The sequence below is a fragment of the Notamacropus eugenii genome, chromosome 6 (genome assembly GCF_028372415.1).
Source record: "Notamacropus eugenii isolate mMacEug1 chromosome 6, mMacEug1.pri_v2, whole genome shotgun sequence".
NCBI classification, from domain to species: domain Eukaryota; kingdom Metazoa; phylum Chordata; class Mammalia; order Diprotodontia; family Macropodidae; genus Notamacropus; species Notamacropus eugenii.
The window spans coordinates 35,516,420-35,534,948 of record NC_092877.1 but is presented as its reverse complement, the minus strand read 5'-3'; the positions used below and the strand labels follow the sequence as shown (position 1 = coordinate 35,534,948).

The window sequence follows — 18,529 nt, the reverse complement described above, 5'->3', positions numbered from 1 at the left end:
GATCAGACCTTAGGTATTACACTAGCTAAAGAATACAGTGGCACTCTTATTTTCTAACAGGTTTAAAGAAGGTACCACTTGGTCAAGAGCACATTTGGACTGTTCTTTTTGTCACAAATTATGTGGACAACTTCAGTTGTAAAGAAATCCAATGATGTGGATTCAATTAAAAGATTCCTTTTGGTCCCTGTCCTTGTCTGGCTGGGGTAAAAAGAGGGTAGACATATAGCTCCTCTGACACAACTTAGTTATATCCTGAAAATAATAATAATCTTTTACTAGATAACGTATAGATTTAGGGACTGATTTTATATTGAATTAGACAAAGGGAACTGGAGCTTTTTAGAAAGCCATCATTCTAGGGTAAACAGACAAGGCTGTTTAGGAGTTAAAAGAAGTTATAGAATTCCTTTGGAATCAGACTGTATTAATGGATATTGATCAATCACTTTAGCTATTTCTGCCTCTCCTCGTTTAGGTGAAGGGGCTGATCTAACTAGCCTTCATCACTAATAAAATACTGTAAGTTTTGGCCATTGGAGCTGAATATCCAAGAAGTGGTCACATCAATTATGTGAGGTAATCTAAGCTGGCAAGGGATGCCCAAGACTTTGGCAAATATTCTAAAAATATTCCAGTGTTATTCATGGAAGAAGCCACAAATTTCCTTTATAAAATACTTTATTTTATTTTCTGTTCTAAATTCTCTCCCAGTTACTTCTCCAACCTTACCTATTGAGAAAGCAAGAAAAACAAAACCTTTTGTGAACAGGCAAGCAAAATGAATTCTCTCATTAGCCACGTTCAATAAAATATGCTTCAATCTGCACTCTTGAGTTCATTACCTCTCTGAGGAGGCAGATAGCACATTTCATCATGAGACCTCTGGGAACTGTGTTTGGTCCCACGGTGTTGCTCACTCTTTCAAAGCTGTTTGTCTTTATAGTATTATTATATTATAAGCTGTTTTCTTGATTCTGTTCCCTTTGCATTAGTTGATACAAATCTTCCCAGGTTTTTCAAAAGTCAGCTCTTTATAGTTACACACATATGTGTATACATATACATGTGAATAAATAAACATATGTATCATATATGTTTATACACACACTTAATTTTACATGTGTGCATATACATATAACTTGTTCAGTCATTTTTCAATTGATGGGTACTCCTTGAGTTTCCAATTCTTTGTTACCATGAAAAAAGTGGCAACAAATATTTTTGTATATGTGAGTCCTTTTCTTCATTCTTTGATCTTTTTGGGGTATAGATCTAGTAGTGGTATTGCTGGGTCAAAAGGTATGCACAGTTCAATAGCTTTGGGAGCATGATTCTAAATTGTTTTCTAGAATGGCTGGATCAATTCACAACTCCACCAATGTACATTAATATGTCTGATTTCTCTCAGTTTTTCCAACATTTGTAATTTTCCTTTTCTGTCATCTTGGCCAATTTTATGGATATAAGGTGGTAAATCAGAATTGTTTTAATCTGCATTTTTCTAGTTATTAGTGATTTAGAATAGTCTTATATGGCTACTGACAGCATGGATTTCTTCCTCTGCAAATTGCTTATTCATAACCTTAGACCATTTATCAATTAGTGAATGGCCCTTATAATTTTGGATAGGTTTCTTATACACCTTACAAATGAGACCTTTATTAGAGAAACTTGCTGAAAAGATTTTTTTTCTCCCACTTACCTACTACCCTTCTAATTTTAGTTGAACTTGGTTTTGTTTGTGCAAAAATTTCTTAAACTTATGTAATCAAATTGTCCACTTCACTTCCTGTGAACCTCTCTCTCACTTATTTGGTCATGAACTCTTCCCCATCCACAGATCTGAAAGGTAATTTCTTCCTTGTTGCTCTAATTGTTAATTACTTTTTTGATTTTGAGAATTTCTCTTTTGGTGTTTAATTGGGGTTTTAAAAATCTGTTCGTTTTCTAGTTTTTTTTTAGTTGTACACCCAATTCATTGATATGCACTTTCTCTCTTTTATTGATAAACATACATAGAAATATAAAAGTTTCCTTAAGTATTACTTTGGTTGCATCCCCCAAATTTTCACATGTTGTCTCATTGCTGTCATTATCTTTGATGAGATTATTTATTGTTTCTATGATTTGTTCTCCAATAAACTCATTCTTGGGATTAAGTTACTTAATCTCAAATTAATCTTTAATCTTTGCTTCAAAGGCCTTTTATTGACTAATTTTTATTGCTTTATGATCATTAAAAGATGAATTTACTATTTCTGCTTTTCTTCATTTGTGAAGTTTTTTTCCCTAATGCAAGGTCAATTTATGTGAAGGTACCATATTTTTCAAGCCTCTTTGATGCCTATATCACCTTTGGTGCTTGGGTCAATTTTAAGGTGAGACAGGAGTTTTTAAGCTTTGCTCCTGAGACATGGTAGGGTATGTAGAGAGGGAAGGGGTAAGTATTAGTAGCTCCTACACATGATTTTCACTCCTTTGCATTACTACATAACTAACACCAAAAGCCAAACTACTGGGTTGATGGGTATCAGGATGCATTATGGTCCTGTCAGCAGGCTCTGAGCTGAAGTGCTATTGGGGTGCAGAAAGTAACAAAAACTCATCTCTACTTAGTGCCCATCACTCTGTGGAATCTAAATGAATCTATGCTTTCTCTGAATAACCAAATGATGCCTCAGGTCCATTCCTGCTCCAACTCTATGACTAATATTCTACCAGCTCCTTGACTTTAGTCCTGGGCTCCCTCTTGGCAGTTCTTCTGTGGTGGCTGCTTCAGCTCTCTTGGGTAAGGCACTTAATCTTTCTGGGCCTCAGTTTCTGCACCTAAGAAATCAGAGGTTTGGATTAGATGACCTCTGACATCCTTTACAACTAGGAACCCATTATCCTAAAATGTACAGTGCCTGGAACCCATAATAACAAAGCACTACAAAATTCAAGTTCTGTTAAGCCTGCCTTAATGAACTGATGGGCAAATGTATAAGCAAGATACAACTGCATGCAACAATATCATCAATTCCTGAGTAGGAGCCGACTTTCTTTAGCAGGTTAAATTTGTTCTGCCACCATCTTACTTACAGGATTGATTTACAAAGCAAATTTATCAGTCATAGAAAACATAAAAGTACACCTTCGTCCAAGAAAACTGATCATGGAATAATTATTAATAATTTAATGTGCTTGTCTATAAAGTCTTTATATTAAGCCATCATATCTTGTTCTTTAAGATGAAAATGATTGTTGACATTTAAAAAAATTATTGGCAGTATATTGTGTTGCAGGCATCTCAAACTGAGGGAAAGATAAAGATTCATAAGACATATTATGTGCTCTTTAAGACTAAGATATCTTTGAGAAACAAGATAAAGACAGATGTAAGGTCAAACAGGCATTGAGAATTGGAACCCACATCTCTGTAAAGCAGTAAATGGGACAGAGTTGTTCATGTTAAAAAAGGCTTGAAGGCTACAGCAATAGGTCAGATTGCTGCTACTTAACTCCTAACTCATAATTACAGAAGTAATTGAATTGCCAGTTAATCAAAGGTGTGATCTAAGTGAACAAGGCCTGGATATCTCTATTGAATCAAACAATCAAAGGCATAAATAAATTATCTGTGCACAATCACTGAAAGGAACAATGAGGTACTGTTGAGCTGCTAGATGACAGCAATGTATTTTTATAGAGAATCAGTCCCACCCCGTGGGCTTGGGTAAAAAGAGCAGCAGCATGCCTCTAGTAGTGGACCAGTTTCAGCAAAGCCCTGGCACAGGAATGCTTAGGGGGTGGGGGTGAAGGTAGGGAGAGGGGTCTCCATGTTCTCTCCACCTTCTCTACCCTACTTTAATTCAAGGATGATCTTGTGGACTTTGAAAAGTTAGAAGGTAAAGATTTCACTCTGGCTTCTTAGCAGCGCTCCTGATGCAGCACTTGAATTCAGAGCCAAAGACAAATTAGACGCATTGAGGAAAATCAACTTCAGGGATCTACAAGGGGTCCAGCGGATGTTATACAAAAGGGTAACTTCAGAAGGATCCCACAAAGTGAAAAAAGAATTTTCAGCAACCAAGAGCTATCAATTACTCCTTTGTCCCTTGTGTCATCTAAATTTGAACTTCCTTTCTCCTGGACTTTGTATGTACTGGTGGGAGAAGTGCGCCAACAGTTTAGGGGTGTGTTTTCTACCACCTCCACTTATTCCACTTCTTTCGTAAATACCCATTTCTCTGATGACATGGTTTTCTTTGAAAACCAAGGATGAACACAACAACAACAATTAAGTCTGATTAGCTGTTAATCAAGATGGAGCACTCCAGGGAGACTCATGAATGACAATATTAGAAAAGTCCCTAAATCTCTCAGGGTTTCTCCTAGAATTCCAAGGAGAGAAGCAATATTCCCTTCTGGGGACCTAACTTTTATTTCAAGTAGGATCTGGCAGCATGAGTCCAGAGCCTTCACTACCAATGTAAGAAGATATTAGTATTTTTATTATCTTTCTTATACTTTGCTGAATACATACAGCAGTAATGAGGAACTTACTGAACACTGGTGGTTCATTTCTAAACTATATCACTGAAAGAAATATAGCTAGGAGGGGGCTGGGTCAAGTGGGAGTCTCTGATAATTAGAGGTCTTAGTGTAAATCTGGAGTAGGTTCAGTAGGCATATAAGAGAGAAGCAATGCTGAGGAGGCTGTTCTCACATAGAGACGACACTAAGTTTGAGATATTAATGGCAGAGTGTAATTTGTTATATGATCCAGGGTATGATTAGGTTGGTGCCTCATAGAGAGTGGAGGTGAAAAGAATTAAAGAAGAAGAGCTAAGGAGGCTGAGGACCTGATGTCAGAGTGTCTAATGAAGTCACACATGGATAGAGAGGAGAGAAAAAAAGCAGGAGCCAAGTGCCTAAGTCTACTAGAAAAGTTGGAGTGGATTCTGTAAGCCAGCAAATGACCTGAATAATTCTGAAGCTGATATAAATAAGTAATATGGATTTTAAGAAAAATAGTCAATATATTATAGGAGAGAATAGGGATTCAAAAAAATCTTCACAGGTTGGAAAACTGACTCAAATCTATCAAGATAAAATTTAATACCTTAATCTTAAAAAAATATCAACAGTAGAAGAATAGGATAGGATGGTTCAATAGCAATTCACATGAAAAATAACAACATTTTTGTGGACTACAAACTCAGCTATGGGTCAAATCTGTCACAGGAGTAAAATGTCCAGAAAAAGGAAGGTCCTTCTGTCTTGGTCAGGTCATACCTAGACTAATGAATTCAGTTCCAAGCACTATTATCTTAGATTCCATGAAAGACTGGAACTTTCCTTAAATTCTCTTTTTTAGTATGTGTCTATATAATACGCATGTAGGTATATGACACATATATTATACACACATTTACTGTATCAAAATTAATAAAGGATGTCTTTAACATTATGCTTCTCTTTTTAAAAAATGTTATGCTTTTCTGCATTTACAAATTTTTTATGCCCCAAAACATGAACTTTTTTTTTTTTTTTTTTTTTTGCTAAAGGTAACATGTAAAGCTAGAACATTTTCTGTGATTCTGATTTGGAAATCAGGTCTATCATATTCAACTTGTAAAAATTTTTTTAAAAAATCCTCAATTATTTTCTTCTTTATATTTGTTAGATTTATTCAGGTTTGAAAGAGGTGCACCAATATCCCCAACAATTAGTTTTAATATGGGACCCTATTTAGGCTGAGAAGACATGGTACTACACAAATAAGTGTTGATTGAAAAAAATGTATAAAAAATACTTTCAGTTCCATTCCTGTCTGAGCATGTGTCCCCAAAGGTCAGGTTGAAACATTAGTTTAAATGGTGAATGGAAACTCTTCTTAATAAAATTAAAAAAAATTAGTTGTATGACCTAAAAAAGTACTCTTTCTCTCCAGGAATCCCAGTTTCTTCCTTTGAAAAACGAGAAAATTGGACTAGATGATTTCTAAGGTTGCTTCTAGATCTGACATTCTCTGATTCTATATATACTATGGATAATTCCCAATTTTTCAGGGTAGGTGATCTCCCACAGAAAGTTTCCCAGAGAAATAAGAGAAATGAACATCATGAGAAGAAAATCTAAGTACACAGCAATTTGTAACGAATTTCTGTATGAATATTCCCAAGAGAAAAGAGGACGGTGTAGAGGGCTCAGAGGAGAAAGGAGTTAAAAAAAAAAAAAAGAAAAGAAATAAAAGAAGAAAGATGAGAGTATCAAGTGAAGAGGACACTGATTTTCAAACCATTCCCAAGACTCAGGTTTTGCTGGAAGTATCTACTATAATAAACATTTTAACACCCATCCAAGTCCAGAGTTTGATGTGACCCAGCAGTGGTGTCTGGGCCTTTCTTCATTCTCAGAAAAAGTTTCCCTGCTGAGCAGACTGACTTAGTTAGAAGACTGATTTACTGAATTTTAGCAAAGATAATAAATAAAGATGCTTCAATCTTTTTGCCAGGAATGTTTATCCTCTGGGACCTGTCATAGAAAATGTAATTTATACAGACATTAGAGCTGGAAAAAACAAAATTCTCTGTCTGTTTTAAAGAACATTTTCTTTTCTTTTACATTTTACAAACTGGAGGGAAGATTTTTTAAGTATTCCACTTATTTTTACATTTGTGCAATACTCTCCTGAAAGCACTGGGCCTCAAGACATAGGACCAAAGTTCAAGACTCAGTTCTGCTGTCACTTCTTAGCCATGGAATACTAGCAGTCATTCATCCTCTTTGAGCTTCAGTTTCCTTTCTGGAGAATGAAATAATGACACCTGTGTTACCTACTTCCTTTGGCTCTTGGAAAAATCAAATAAGGAAAATAACTAAAAATATTATTATCATGTTTTTATAGCAAAAGCTGGCTTTTCTGGCAGCCAAGTGGTACAGTGGCTAGAGCTCTGGACCTGGAGGTCAGGACGTGTGAGCGCAAATTTGGCCTCATATACTTATTAGTTGTTTGATCCTGAGTAAGTCAATTAACCTCTCTCAGCCTCCATGTCCTCATCGGTAAAACAGGTAGATTAACAGCATCTACCTCCCAGAGTTGCTGTAAGGACTGAATGAGATGATATCTGTGAAATTCTTCGTAAAACTTATAGCACTATATAAATGTTGGCTATTACAACAATGGTAATTATTGTTAATCAGTCAATTACAACTGATCATTAACTTAGCTACAGTATGATAGCTGATGCCATGATGATTCTGTGACATTAATACTGAAGTGACTTGTGAATCATCAAAGGTTAAACTCTACTTGTTAGCAATTTAGGAACAAGTCTGTTTTACTGTGCTAATCCTTTGAAGATGGATAATACAGCAATGATAAAATTATAATGATCCTAAGCTAGTTTGGTGTTTAAGGGCCTCCCCAAGCTAGGGTCATGCCACCTCTTCAGCCTTATCTCACACTATTTTCAGGGAGGACCTGGAGAACCTCAGTCCAAGTCCCAGCTTTGATGCTGTGTGACTATGGACAAGTTACTCAACCTTCCTGGGCATCAGTTTTTTCAATTCTATAATGAGGGAAATGGACTCAATGGTCTCTAAGGTCTACATCAGCTCTCTTACTATAATGATGCATGAGTACTATGCTCCAGTCTGCTTTTCCCTCTCTCTTTGACTACTTATGTCTCTTCTCCCACCTCCTTCATCACACAGGTTGTGTCCTCTTCCTGTAAAATGTCAACTACTTCATAGAAGAGAATATATTTCATCCTTGTACCCTACCAGAGCACTGCACAGGGCTTTTCACATACTGGGCTGTTGGCAAGTTCTCATTGACCTTTCTCAGACCCAACCAAACACTCTGTACTTCTCTTAGGCATCTGTAATAGTTCTTTGGGAATGTGATGTTAGCTGGCCACATCCATAAGCTCAGGGGCCATATGGATAGGATTGGAAGTTCAACACCATCATTTTATGGATGAGGAAGCAAAGGCTCTGAATGGAAGAATGACTTGCCTAAGGTCACAAAGGGAGTAAAAACAGCAGAGCAGGGGCTTGAATCCAGGTCTTCTGTCTCTACATCCAGGGTATTTACTATATGGCCATGCTGCCCTTCCATACTGTACTTCCCCATCTTAGCCATTTTTGTATAAGAAGAGATGAACTGTTGATACATTTTTGTCTGCCTAAATAGATGATTATCCAGAACATGACTTTTCTTAATGGCTCTCCAACTAGAAAAGAATTTGTTAAAACACATTTGTTGGGTATAAAAGCAACGGAGAAAAGCTAGAGATGTAGTAGTGTCTTCAATTGGAAAGAATAAGAAAGCCACTGCGCCCCACTCACCCCCTCCAATCTTCTGCCAAAACCTAAGATTCACTCCATCCTCTAGCTCACCAGTTTTTGTTGGCCGGCTATTCTGAGATAACAGAATTGAAAGGAATCTTAGGTGTCACAGCCCTACCCACACCACCAAAAATAAGAATTTGAGATGAAAGCCAGATATAAGTAGATTTTAATGTTGTTAATTTAATATTCAAAGGGAAGGGCAGGCTAAGAGCACAAGGGAAGCATTTAAAATAATGGCAGCTAGAGAAACAGAGCAATGTGAATTTATAGGCCAGTTTTAATTTTCTGTTGAGTTGACATATATTTGGCAAACTACATTTACACAAATTATTTTCTCAGGTGTTGGTTCAACTGATTTTCCATTAAGAAATCCTAAGTTTGTTTCCCTTGGGCTTTTGCTTTTTAAATTAGAAGGGAGAGTCAAGCCTGGAATTTCACTGGGAAGAGAAGGCAATTGCCAATTGGGTATTTGTTATGATTGTGTAAAGTCAAAGTTCTGAAACTATCAAGTAGGAAATTTCTTTAAGAGACTTAAAATTTATGTTCTTTAGCCATAAAAGCTTAACATGGGGTCTATGGGCCTTTAAGGGGGTCTTGGAGATAGACTTCTGGGGGGACTCTGTGAATTCAGATAGGAAAAAATACCTTTATTTTCACTAACTAAAATTTAGCATTTCCTTCACTTATGAATGTAGGCAACAAAACATTATTCTGAGAAGGGGTCCTTAGAATTCACCAGGCTGCCATAGGGTTCGATAACATAAAAAGGTTAAGAATTCCTGTTTTACAGCGAGCAACTCTCTCATACCTTTATTCCACCTCCCATCAAATCACAACTAATTTCATAAAGCACTATCTCCTGAATACCACACAATTCACTTCATGTGCTCTCAGTTACACACTGTAAGCTGAATGTTCCTAGTCTAAATGCTCTAAAACTGAACTCATTATCTTTTCCCTCAAACCTTCCTCTCTTTCCAACTTCCCTATTATTGTGAAAGGTATCATCATCCTCTCAGACACCCAAGGTCAAAACCTAGGTTTTATTCACTCTCATCTCCCATATCCAATGTGTTACTAAATCCTGTTGATATCAGTTTTCTACCATCTTTTGCATTTACCTGCTTCTCTCTTCTGACACTTTTAGTACCCTAGTGCGAACCCTCATCATATCACCTCAAGACTATTATAGCAGCACTCTAGTCCATCTTCCTAAAGTGCAGGTCTGGTTAGGTTCCTCTCCTATTTGATAAACTCCAGAAGCTCCCCATTGCTTCCATGATGAAATATCCACTATTTGACTTTTAAAGTCCTTCATAACCTGGTTTTTTCCTACCTTTCTAGGATTTTTATACCTTACTGCTCTTTAATTCTCCACCTTCTGCCCCACCATGTATTCTCAGATCGTGACACATTGGCTTTCTCACTGTTCCCAGAACAAGACACTGTTTCCCAACTCCAGGCATTTCTGTTTGCTGTCCTCCGTGACTGGCTCTTTTCTCATTTCCATCTTTTGGTTTCCGTGGCTTCAAGTTTCAATTAAAATCTTATTTGGTCCATGAAACTTTTCTCAGTTTTCCTTAACTTCAGTGTCTTACCTTGGAGATTATCTGCAGCTTATTTTGCATATATCTTGTTTATACTCAGTTGTCTATAGGTCATCCCCATTAGACGGCGAGTTCCTTGTTTTTTGTTTACCTTGCTTCGTATCACCAGTGTTTAACATAGTTTATGACACACAGTAGGTACTTAGCCTGTTGAGTTGATGTGACTATCATCACCTGGCGGCCACATAGGCTAACATAATGAACTTAAAGTTCACTTAAATCATCTATTTTTTTAGAAGAACTTCAAACTATAATTCCTCCATTTTAGACTTGTGAAATTTATTTTTTGAATTCAAGGGAAGACAATTATCCTTTATTAAATTTAATTATTGAATGTCATATTATTAGATTCAACACAATGTTCTATATCCTAGCTTTGTCAGTCTGTGTTAGCTAATCCTCTTGGCTTTGTGTTATCTAAAAGTGTGATAAGCATGCCGTCTATGCCTTTATGCAAGCTATTAATAAAAGCAGTGCAGGGCTAGCTAGGCCAGAATTCTGTGGAACTCCCCTTAGAGCTCTCCTTTCAAGTGAATAAATAAACCAATAATGACTAATTTTGGACCTAGACATTTGTCCAATTCTAATTACACTGAACTACTGGTCCACTTTTTTAAAATTCTGAATTTAGCCAACACCAAAAAAAGAACATTTACATATACAAAGCAGACTACAAAAAGGAGAATTATATGGAAAAACCATAACTCTCTAGTATGCAAAGTTTGTTCTTTAAAAATTGCATATAACAGATAGACATATAACTTTCAAAGCTATCCTGCTTTTCTGAACTTCCTTCTATTTTCTTCTGTGTATTTACAAAAATATATTAATGACTATTTTTCTTCTTTTTTTGGAAACATTATTAATGTCTAATTTTGTTAATGTCTAACAAGGATGCCTTCATACTATCCATAGACGCAGCATGAAAGACTTTGCCAAATATCATTGTTCATCAAAAAAGGCAAAAGTCTACAAAAAGTAGCACTACATGGTGCAATACATTGATTACTGGGGGCTAATGATTTTGAAAGAATTTGATGCCAGTAATCTAGAAAATGAAAAAAAAAATTCTTCTGTTGTCAAAAAGGTGCCAGACCTGAAATTCTGCTTGTCAGTGAGACTTTGCAGCTACAGATGCATAAGTAGGAATGAACTTGAACTATTTGCTATGCAAAAATGAAATTAAAACTGGATAAAGCAGGTCCAAAAGCAAAATCTCAGTTTAGAAAACCAATAATTTGGTGGAATGAATTGAACAACACATTACCAAGATCTGAGCAAAGAAAAGACTAGGCAGATAGTGTCACAAGTGGAAATTCTTGCATATTTGCATCTGAGGTCATTTTAACAGGTAAAGACTAGATGTAGGTAAATGATATATTCAGGTTTAACAAGAATTTCAACTATTTAAACTCTTCCACGAATAAGTGAATGCATACGTAAGTGGCCACATTCTCTCTAAAAGAGGTAGAAATCTTGACAAAGACTTGGAAACCTCCACGTCCCTGGCACTAACACATAGACTGAACTACTGACAAGACTGTTAGCAGTCTGGTTTCTCTCTGTGGTGGTTAGGCAGGGAAAAGAAATTCTCAATATCTGTAGAGGTTTCTGATTTCTATTGCCTAAGCTGACATTTGTATTATGTTCTAGAAATAAATTCCAAAAAGGTAAAGAGCTGAAAGTTGTCCAGTCTCAGTGTGGCTCCAATAAATAATGATGATGATGAGAACAAAAAACTGAAACAAACTGATGACTATTAAGTCTGATATTAAAGAAAAATCTTACTGTATTTTTATGACTACCACTGTATTTTGTCAATATTTCCATGTAACATTCTTGTAGACTAAAGATAACAAAAAAATTAAATAACTGGCCTTTTGAAAAAGTGAAAAGTGAACAAGCACACAAAGGTTTATTTAAGGCTAAGTATATGAAGTGAAATGTTCAAAGCTTTCTGAAGAAAGAGCATGCATTCAGTTCAAAGCTAAGCAGGGGAGCATATTTTTCTTCTTTTCCTCAGTTTAGGAAAAAAAATAAAAAATAAGATGTATCCATTAAACTTTTAAAAATGTATTCTGATTACTCCTTTTTTTATTGATTTAGGAGACCCACCTTAACTTGATCTATTTGAATAGGAGGCTCCTCGGTGGTAGGGAATATTTTTGCTTTTTTAATCCTTGAATTCCCATCACCTTGTAAGGGTTTAATAAAGGTTTATTACATTGAATTTAAATTAAGTGAAAGCAATATGTTTAAGCAAATCAGAATCAACTTATTGTAATCTCATTCATACTTACCCTATAGAAAGCACTTGTCAAAGGCAGTAATGCTGCTGCAATATTATATTCTTCTAAGGTTGAACAGTCCTTAAACAAAACAAAGAAACAGAGGCATTATTATGGACGTACCCAGCCAAAAGGTCAACTCTGAGAAAAGTCAATTGCAGCATCCCTCTGCTGCCCTGGTCTTACAGTGACTTCTAGGAACTTCTTTTGGTACCTGTCCATTCATTACCTATTCTGTCTGTCCATTTCAGCCCAAGGACAAAGCAGTTATTATGATTACGATTTTTCCTTTGTCTTCCCAGCACTTAGTAAATACCTTGTGTGTACAGCTGCAGGTTCTTAGGAGTGCTGGCTGAATGGAATTCTAAGTTCCCTAAACGTCTTTCCTGTGGACGTACAGGAGGGAACTTTAACAGAGGGGAGATACAAAGGGCCAGATGAAGGAATCCATGAGAAGTGTACAACATGCAAGCTTTTGTGACAGATGCGATTATCACCCAACATGGCATAACTCGTCTGAGATGTGGGGTGAAGGCGAGTGGTTAGCGCCACACCTGATCCTGAAAAGGCTCTGCTAGGAATGACATACTGGTCTCAGGTCCATCACTTTTCTAGCTTCTTTAGACAACTCTCTATACTCCCCAGATTCCTTGTTCTTGGTGATAAGCAGTATGTCTCTCTCCTTCCTTCCCCCTTCTCCCTCACTTCCTAAATCCAACAAAGATTTATTAAGTGGCACTGATGGAATAGGTGATGGGGATAAAAAATTGAAAATGAAGTAGTACTTGCTCTCAAGGAACTAGTATTAGTCAATCAACAAGCTTTTATTAAGCATTTATTATATACCAAAGAATGTGCTAAATGCTGAGGATACAAAGAGAGTAAAAATAAGGTCCCTGCCCTCAAGGAATTCACATTCTAATGGGAGAAATAACATACAAACAACTATGCACATACAAGCTACAGACAAGAGTAAATGGTAAGTAATTGTAGACAGAAGAGACTAGCAGTAAAAGGGACCAGGAAAGCCCTCTTACAGAAATCTTGAAAGAAGTCAGAGAGACTAGGAAGAGGCTTTGAGGAAGGAGAACATTCTAGGCATCAGGGACAGCCAGTGAGAAGGTGATGAGTAAGGAGATGTAATGCCATATGTAGGGAGCATGAAAATGGCCAGTGACATTGGATCACAGACTACATGGAGGGAAGCAAGGACTATTGCATTAGTCTGGGAATGAGGTGACAAGAACCTTAATTAGGGCAGGGGCCATGTAAGTAGAAAGATGGGACAAAAGTGAGATTTTATGAAGGCAGAAACAAGAAGACTTGGCAACAGACTTGATATTTGTACTGAGGCGTCAAGGATGACACCAAGGAGTCACTCACTGTAGGAGAATGGTAGTTCCCACAATAGGAATAGGGGTAATGGGATTGCAGTTACCCTTCTATAATTCTGTCCCATTTTCTCTCCATAATCTCAATTCACCTCTTCAATTTATTGAATAGTTCTTTATTATTTTCTTATTTTCCAAATGTTAAGATTTATCTGTCTCCAAAAAAGATGCTAAGTACTCCCTGAAGGCAGGTATGATTTTGTATACTTCTGTGACCCTCCACCATCAAAGACAGTGAGCATTCTTAATAGCACAGCAGGTTGCTTGACAAACCCTTGGAATTAAATTGAACCCGTACTACATTCCAGGTTACAGTTTCCTCAATGTGAGCGCCAAATTACATTTTAGAAAAGCAGGCCTACAACTGAAAGATGTTCATACAAGGTAGATCAATTTAACACCAAAGGAAAAGGTAAGTTGCAATAGCAAAAAAACAAACTCCCAAACCAAAAACCTCACCTCAGTTAACAGTAATTGGACACGCATGGAAAAAGCAATTTTATGTGTTGTAGCTGAGATATTCACAAGAAGGCTGCAATTATTTAAACATTTCATGGAAATTTAAAAGGTAAATGGAAACAAATCAAACCTATGAAACTGTTTTTGCTTAAAACGTTTATTTTTATTTAAACTATACAAATATTTTATTTCATATGAGCTTTTGAAGTGAGCTAGTAATATATGTTAGATTTTTTCTATCTCTGAGGTGCTCTGAAATGGGCACCCTTTATAGATTCTGGAGTTGGGACAAGGAGCTGGTTGCTGTGGTTGTGTTCATCCTTCATTCTTGAAGAAGACCATGACATCAGAGAAATGATGACAAGACTTGCACTTGACTTTGTTCTGAGTGAGGGAGGGCTGTGCAAGGTCACCAGTCTCACTTCTCCTCCAGAGCCATCTAGATCCAGTGACCAGATATTCATCAGGATGACTGGAGATGGCCCAGGATGCAATGGGAGATGCTGGCCTTTTTTGGTTAAGGCCTATTCAGGTACGCAGAGTGAGGTAACGCCCATTCAGTGAATAGGCCTCTTTAAGAAGTAGTCAGAGAATGGCCCCTTTATTAAGCTGAGAGGGAAAGAGCAACAGTTACTATTTATTGATAATCACTCTTAAGCCAGGAGGGTCCAGAAAACAGCCATTAAGTGGAGCTTGGGAAGGGACCTATTGTTGTTCAATCTGTAGGCTACAGAGTGCACTGGGTTTAAGGTTTTGGGAAAGACAAGAAAGAAGAAAGAAAGGAAGGAAGAAGGGAGAGAGGGAAGAAAGAAGGAAGGAAGAAGGGAATGGAATGGATGGATGTGGAGGGAGGGAGGAAAGGAGGAAGAAATCTAGCCAGCATACCCCAAGTTAATTTACCATCCTCTGGCCATCCAAATTTACCTTCCTTTGAAGAGGGGGTTGGGGAACAGAAGGGAGAGGATTAGGTGAATTACCCAGGTAGCTGAGTCCCCATTCAGGCAGCTTGGTCTACTTACAGGTTGTGGAACTCACACAACCTGTGGTACAAAGAACTACCTGAAACCTTAAAGAAGGCACTGGTGGGGGTAGGGTAGAATGTATGCCATTGAGATTATGCACCTGGGGCTATTCCTTCCCTTTTCCACTTCCCCTGCTACTAGGTCCGTTACCTATGATGCTTTGGGAAGATGGCGGTAATTTGCCTTGCCAAGGAACTTCTCTGGGGCTTTGACTTGCTGGAGAAAAGCAAGGGCATGGGAGATCAGTGCAATTATGGAACAGTGGGAAAATCCCACACTGGATCGGAAATCGGAATACCTGGGCTGAGTCCCAGCCACGCCGTGTGCTATTCATGTGACAAGTCCTTTAAAATGAAGAGGTTGGACTACAGAACCTCTGCGCCTGTGTATGTTACGATACTTTTACAACTGTCTTTTCCAGCATGTGGAGGGCTGTAATCGGGAGAAGGGATTCAATTTACTCTGTGTGGCTTCCGAGGGGAGAGTCAGGGTTAGTGAGAAGCTATCAAGAACTTGATTTTGGGCCAATATTAACAATAACAATGAAAAGTGTCCAGTGATAGAAGGGGGTGATTTCCTTCATCAACAGGGATGCTCACGGAAGTTGGATTAATACTTATTAGGAATATTGTAAAGAGGTTTCATACTTTAGGTCATGGCTGGATGTAAATCAGATAACTCCAGAGAAAATGGATGGCAGATGACACCACTGCACATCAGATGGAAGTATTCTCCTTAATGAACCTCTATAGGTTCTCACTCCTTGTCTCAATTCCAATTCCTTTTCCAATTCTTCATTTCCTTCCTAAATTCCAAAGTTTTGCTTAGCTCTTCAGAAAGGTAACTAAAAATTCATACTAAGTCCCCAAACATTCCTTTAACACTTCCAGTCTCACCTCTGAAAAACTAGTTACCACCAATGTTTCTTAGGTAATAACATTTTATGTAGTATTTTTAAGATTTTCAAAATGTTTTATTTCTCCTTTGATCTCTTGTGTTTGATTCTCAAAACAGTCCTACTAGGTAAGGCCTATAGGTTTTATTAAGTAGTGTGGTCTAGTGGAGACAGTGCCTCAGCTGGAGTCAGAATCCTGGGTTCAAAGGTTGGCTACTTGCTATCACTAAAGTATATTATACCAAGGTCACACAATTTGTATTAGTCATAGGGTTCAAACTCAGGTTTCTCCTGACTCCACATTCAGGACTCTTTAGTGCATCACAAGTTCTCCAATTAGTTTACATTAGCTAGTTGGCTAGAGTAATGCTATACTTAGAAGAAAATTTCAATTGATATACTTAATTTATACAGTTCATAAAGACACAGACTACCTTCATACTAATAAAAGGAAATATATTATTTGCAAATAGTCTGGAGAATATAATGTCTTTTCATGGGCATGATGTATTTTTGCAAAAGCAAAATTATAATCTCTAGGGTTTTATGTGGAATTCACTTTGCCTCTGTAAAAAACCACTGGATTTTCTAGTTTTTGCAAATAGTGCAAAATTAGGGCAAACATGGACACACATGTCAAAACAAAACAAAACAAAAAGACACAGTTCAGCAATTCATCTTGCTAAGTGATTGTGGCTTATAGAAATCAGGGCCCCATCTCCCTATTTTACACAATCTCTTCCAGTATAGCAGGTAAGTTAAGTAAGCGAAGTGTTTTTAGACAGGTAGAGAAAGGCAACGTAATGTCCCAGTGTGTATCTCTTCCCCTCTTTAGAATATCTCTTACCAGTCTATAGCTTAGTGGTGGCTGCTCTTTGTTTAGGCCAGAGGCTTAAAGGGATGAGAGAACATGTCTGCCTCACCTTAAAGTTGAAAATGTGAATTCTCCCTAGTGAGAGTAAATGTGAAGACAGAACTCTAACGGCTCTAGCTTTACTCTGTGAAAGATTTAAGTGGCTTAATGCCACATGTGAAATAGTTTAAATCCCTTACTTTTTTGTTACTAAATTCAACATAACTACGATAGTCTCTTAATGTACACATTTAAAAGTTCTCAAGAAGTTCTAAGGAAATCTATATTTATACATTTCTTATGATTGTTTATACAATAGAAATGAAGTTTATATCAAGCTGACATTTAACTCTCTGGCTCAGATGATAGTTTTGGAGTATCGTAGCTTTTAATCACTATGTACTTAAAAATGTTTCTGATTTTAAAAAGTACACCATCTTTTAGAATGTTCATCCAGAAAAAAAAGCCAAGAAGGATAAAAATGAGTGTAGGCCACAAACACCTTTAGAAAAGGATATGTTAGGAAACTAATCATCCATGTTGAAATTCAGGGTACTAAGGTGTTCCTTAAAAGAAGACAAAAAGACTTAGCAGTTAAATGGAAGAATGCCCAAGACACTGTCCTTGGGAGAAATAAATAAAGGCGTTGGCAGAATTGTTGTTTATTGTATGTCGATAGGCAAGAAATAGCCTTTCCCACAACACTCAGTCATCTTGTATCGATAAGCCATTGTTCATGATAAACACTTATAGAAAGACCAACCATTAAAATAATGATAGCTTGCGACCCAGTGTCTATTGAAGAGAATGGGAAGGCAAAGAAATTCTCTAAGGAACTGGATAAAACCCTCCAAATTAAATTGACATATACTTTTGATAATCAGTGGCTTTGAACATAGAAGAAAAAAGCTACAGCTTTATTATAAAATGTGGCATAGAAGAACAAAATAAAAGAAGTCAAAGGATTGTGGATGAAAAACCTTTTCGTTTATATATCATAAATCCTTTCTTCAACAAAAGAACTTGGAATCACTAGACATGGCAAACGCTATATATAACAAAAAAATGAAACTAGTTATATTTTAATATGCAAGGAACAATTCTTTTCTTTATGGGAGTAATTCCCAAATAAGTCAGTTGTCTGTGTGTGGTCAGCTCTTGATTGTTAGTTCAAAGATAAAATTAATCCAAAATTGGAAGTTTAAAAATGAGAAAAAGATATTGCATACAATTAAAATAACTCTAACCTAACTTTTAAACAAGATGTTGATGCTGAAAAGGGAGAAACTGATGGAATGGATGCAGACACAGATTATAACTATTTCCTAAAGAAGATTAATAGATATAAATAAATCACCAAAAATAGAAGATGAAAACAGCTTAGGAACTGAGTCAGCTAACAAATATCTGATGTCTGCCAACTGAAGAGGTACAACAGTTAAGGGCAGAACCAGGTTAGAATACAAACTAAAACATAAAATTTTATGGAGAAGCATGATGAATAATTATAATTAGAATCACCTCATAAAACAATAAGATGCAATGGAGAAAATAAGTAAATTTAAGGAACACTTGGTGAGAAATACAACTAAGGAAAATCATCAGAGGGCATTTAAAGATGAACCTGGAAGGACAATAGATGACAAAGGGAAAAGTTCTTAACAGATTTTT

General features: G+C 36.8%; 1 protein-coding gene across 12 annotated transcripts in view; it reads right to left on the bottom strand.

Annotated features, from left to right (window-relative positions):
• Nucleotides 1–18,529, bottom strand: part of SBF2 (SET binding factor 2) — a 500,875-nt gene that overhangs the window by 124,886 nt on the left and 357,460 nt on the right. For all 12 annotated transcript variants that reach the window (XM_072619459.1, XM_072619460.1, XM_072619461.1 and 9 more), the window contains one exon: nucleotides 12,251–12,319. In XM_072619459.1, coding sequence (XP_072475560.1) covers nucleotides 12,251–12,319 — 69 coding nt within the window. The remainder of the gene's footprint in view (nucleotides 1–12,250; nucleotides 12,320–18,529) is intronic.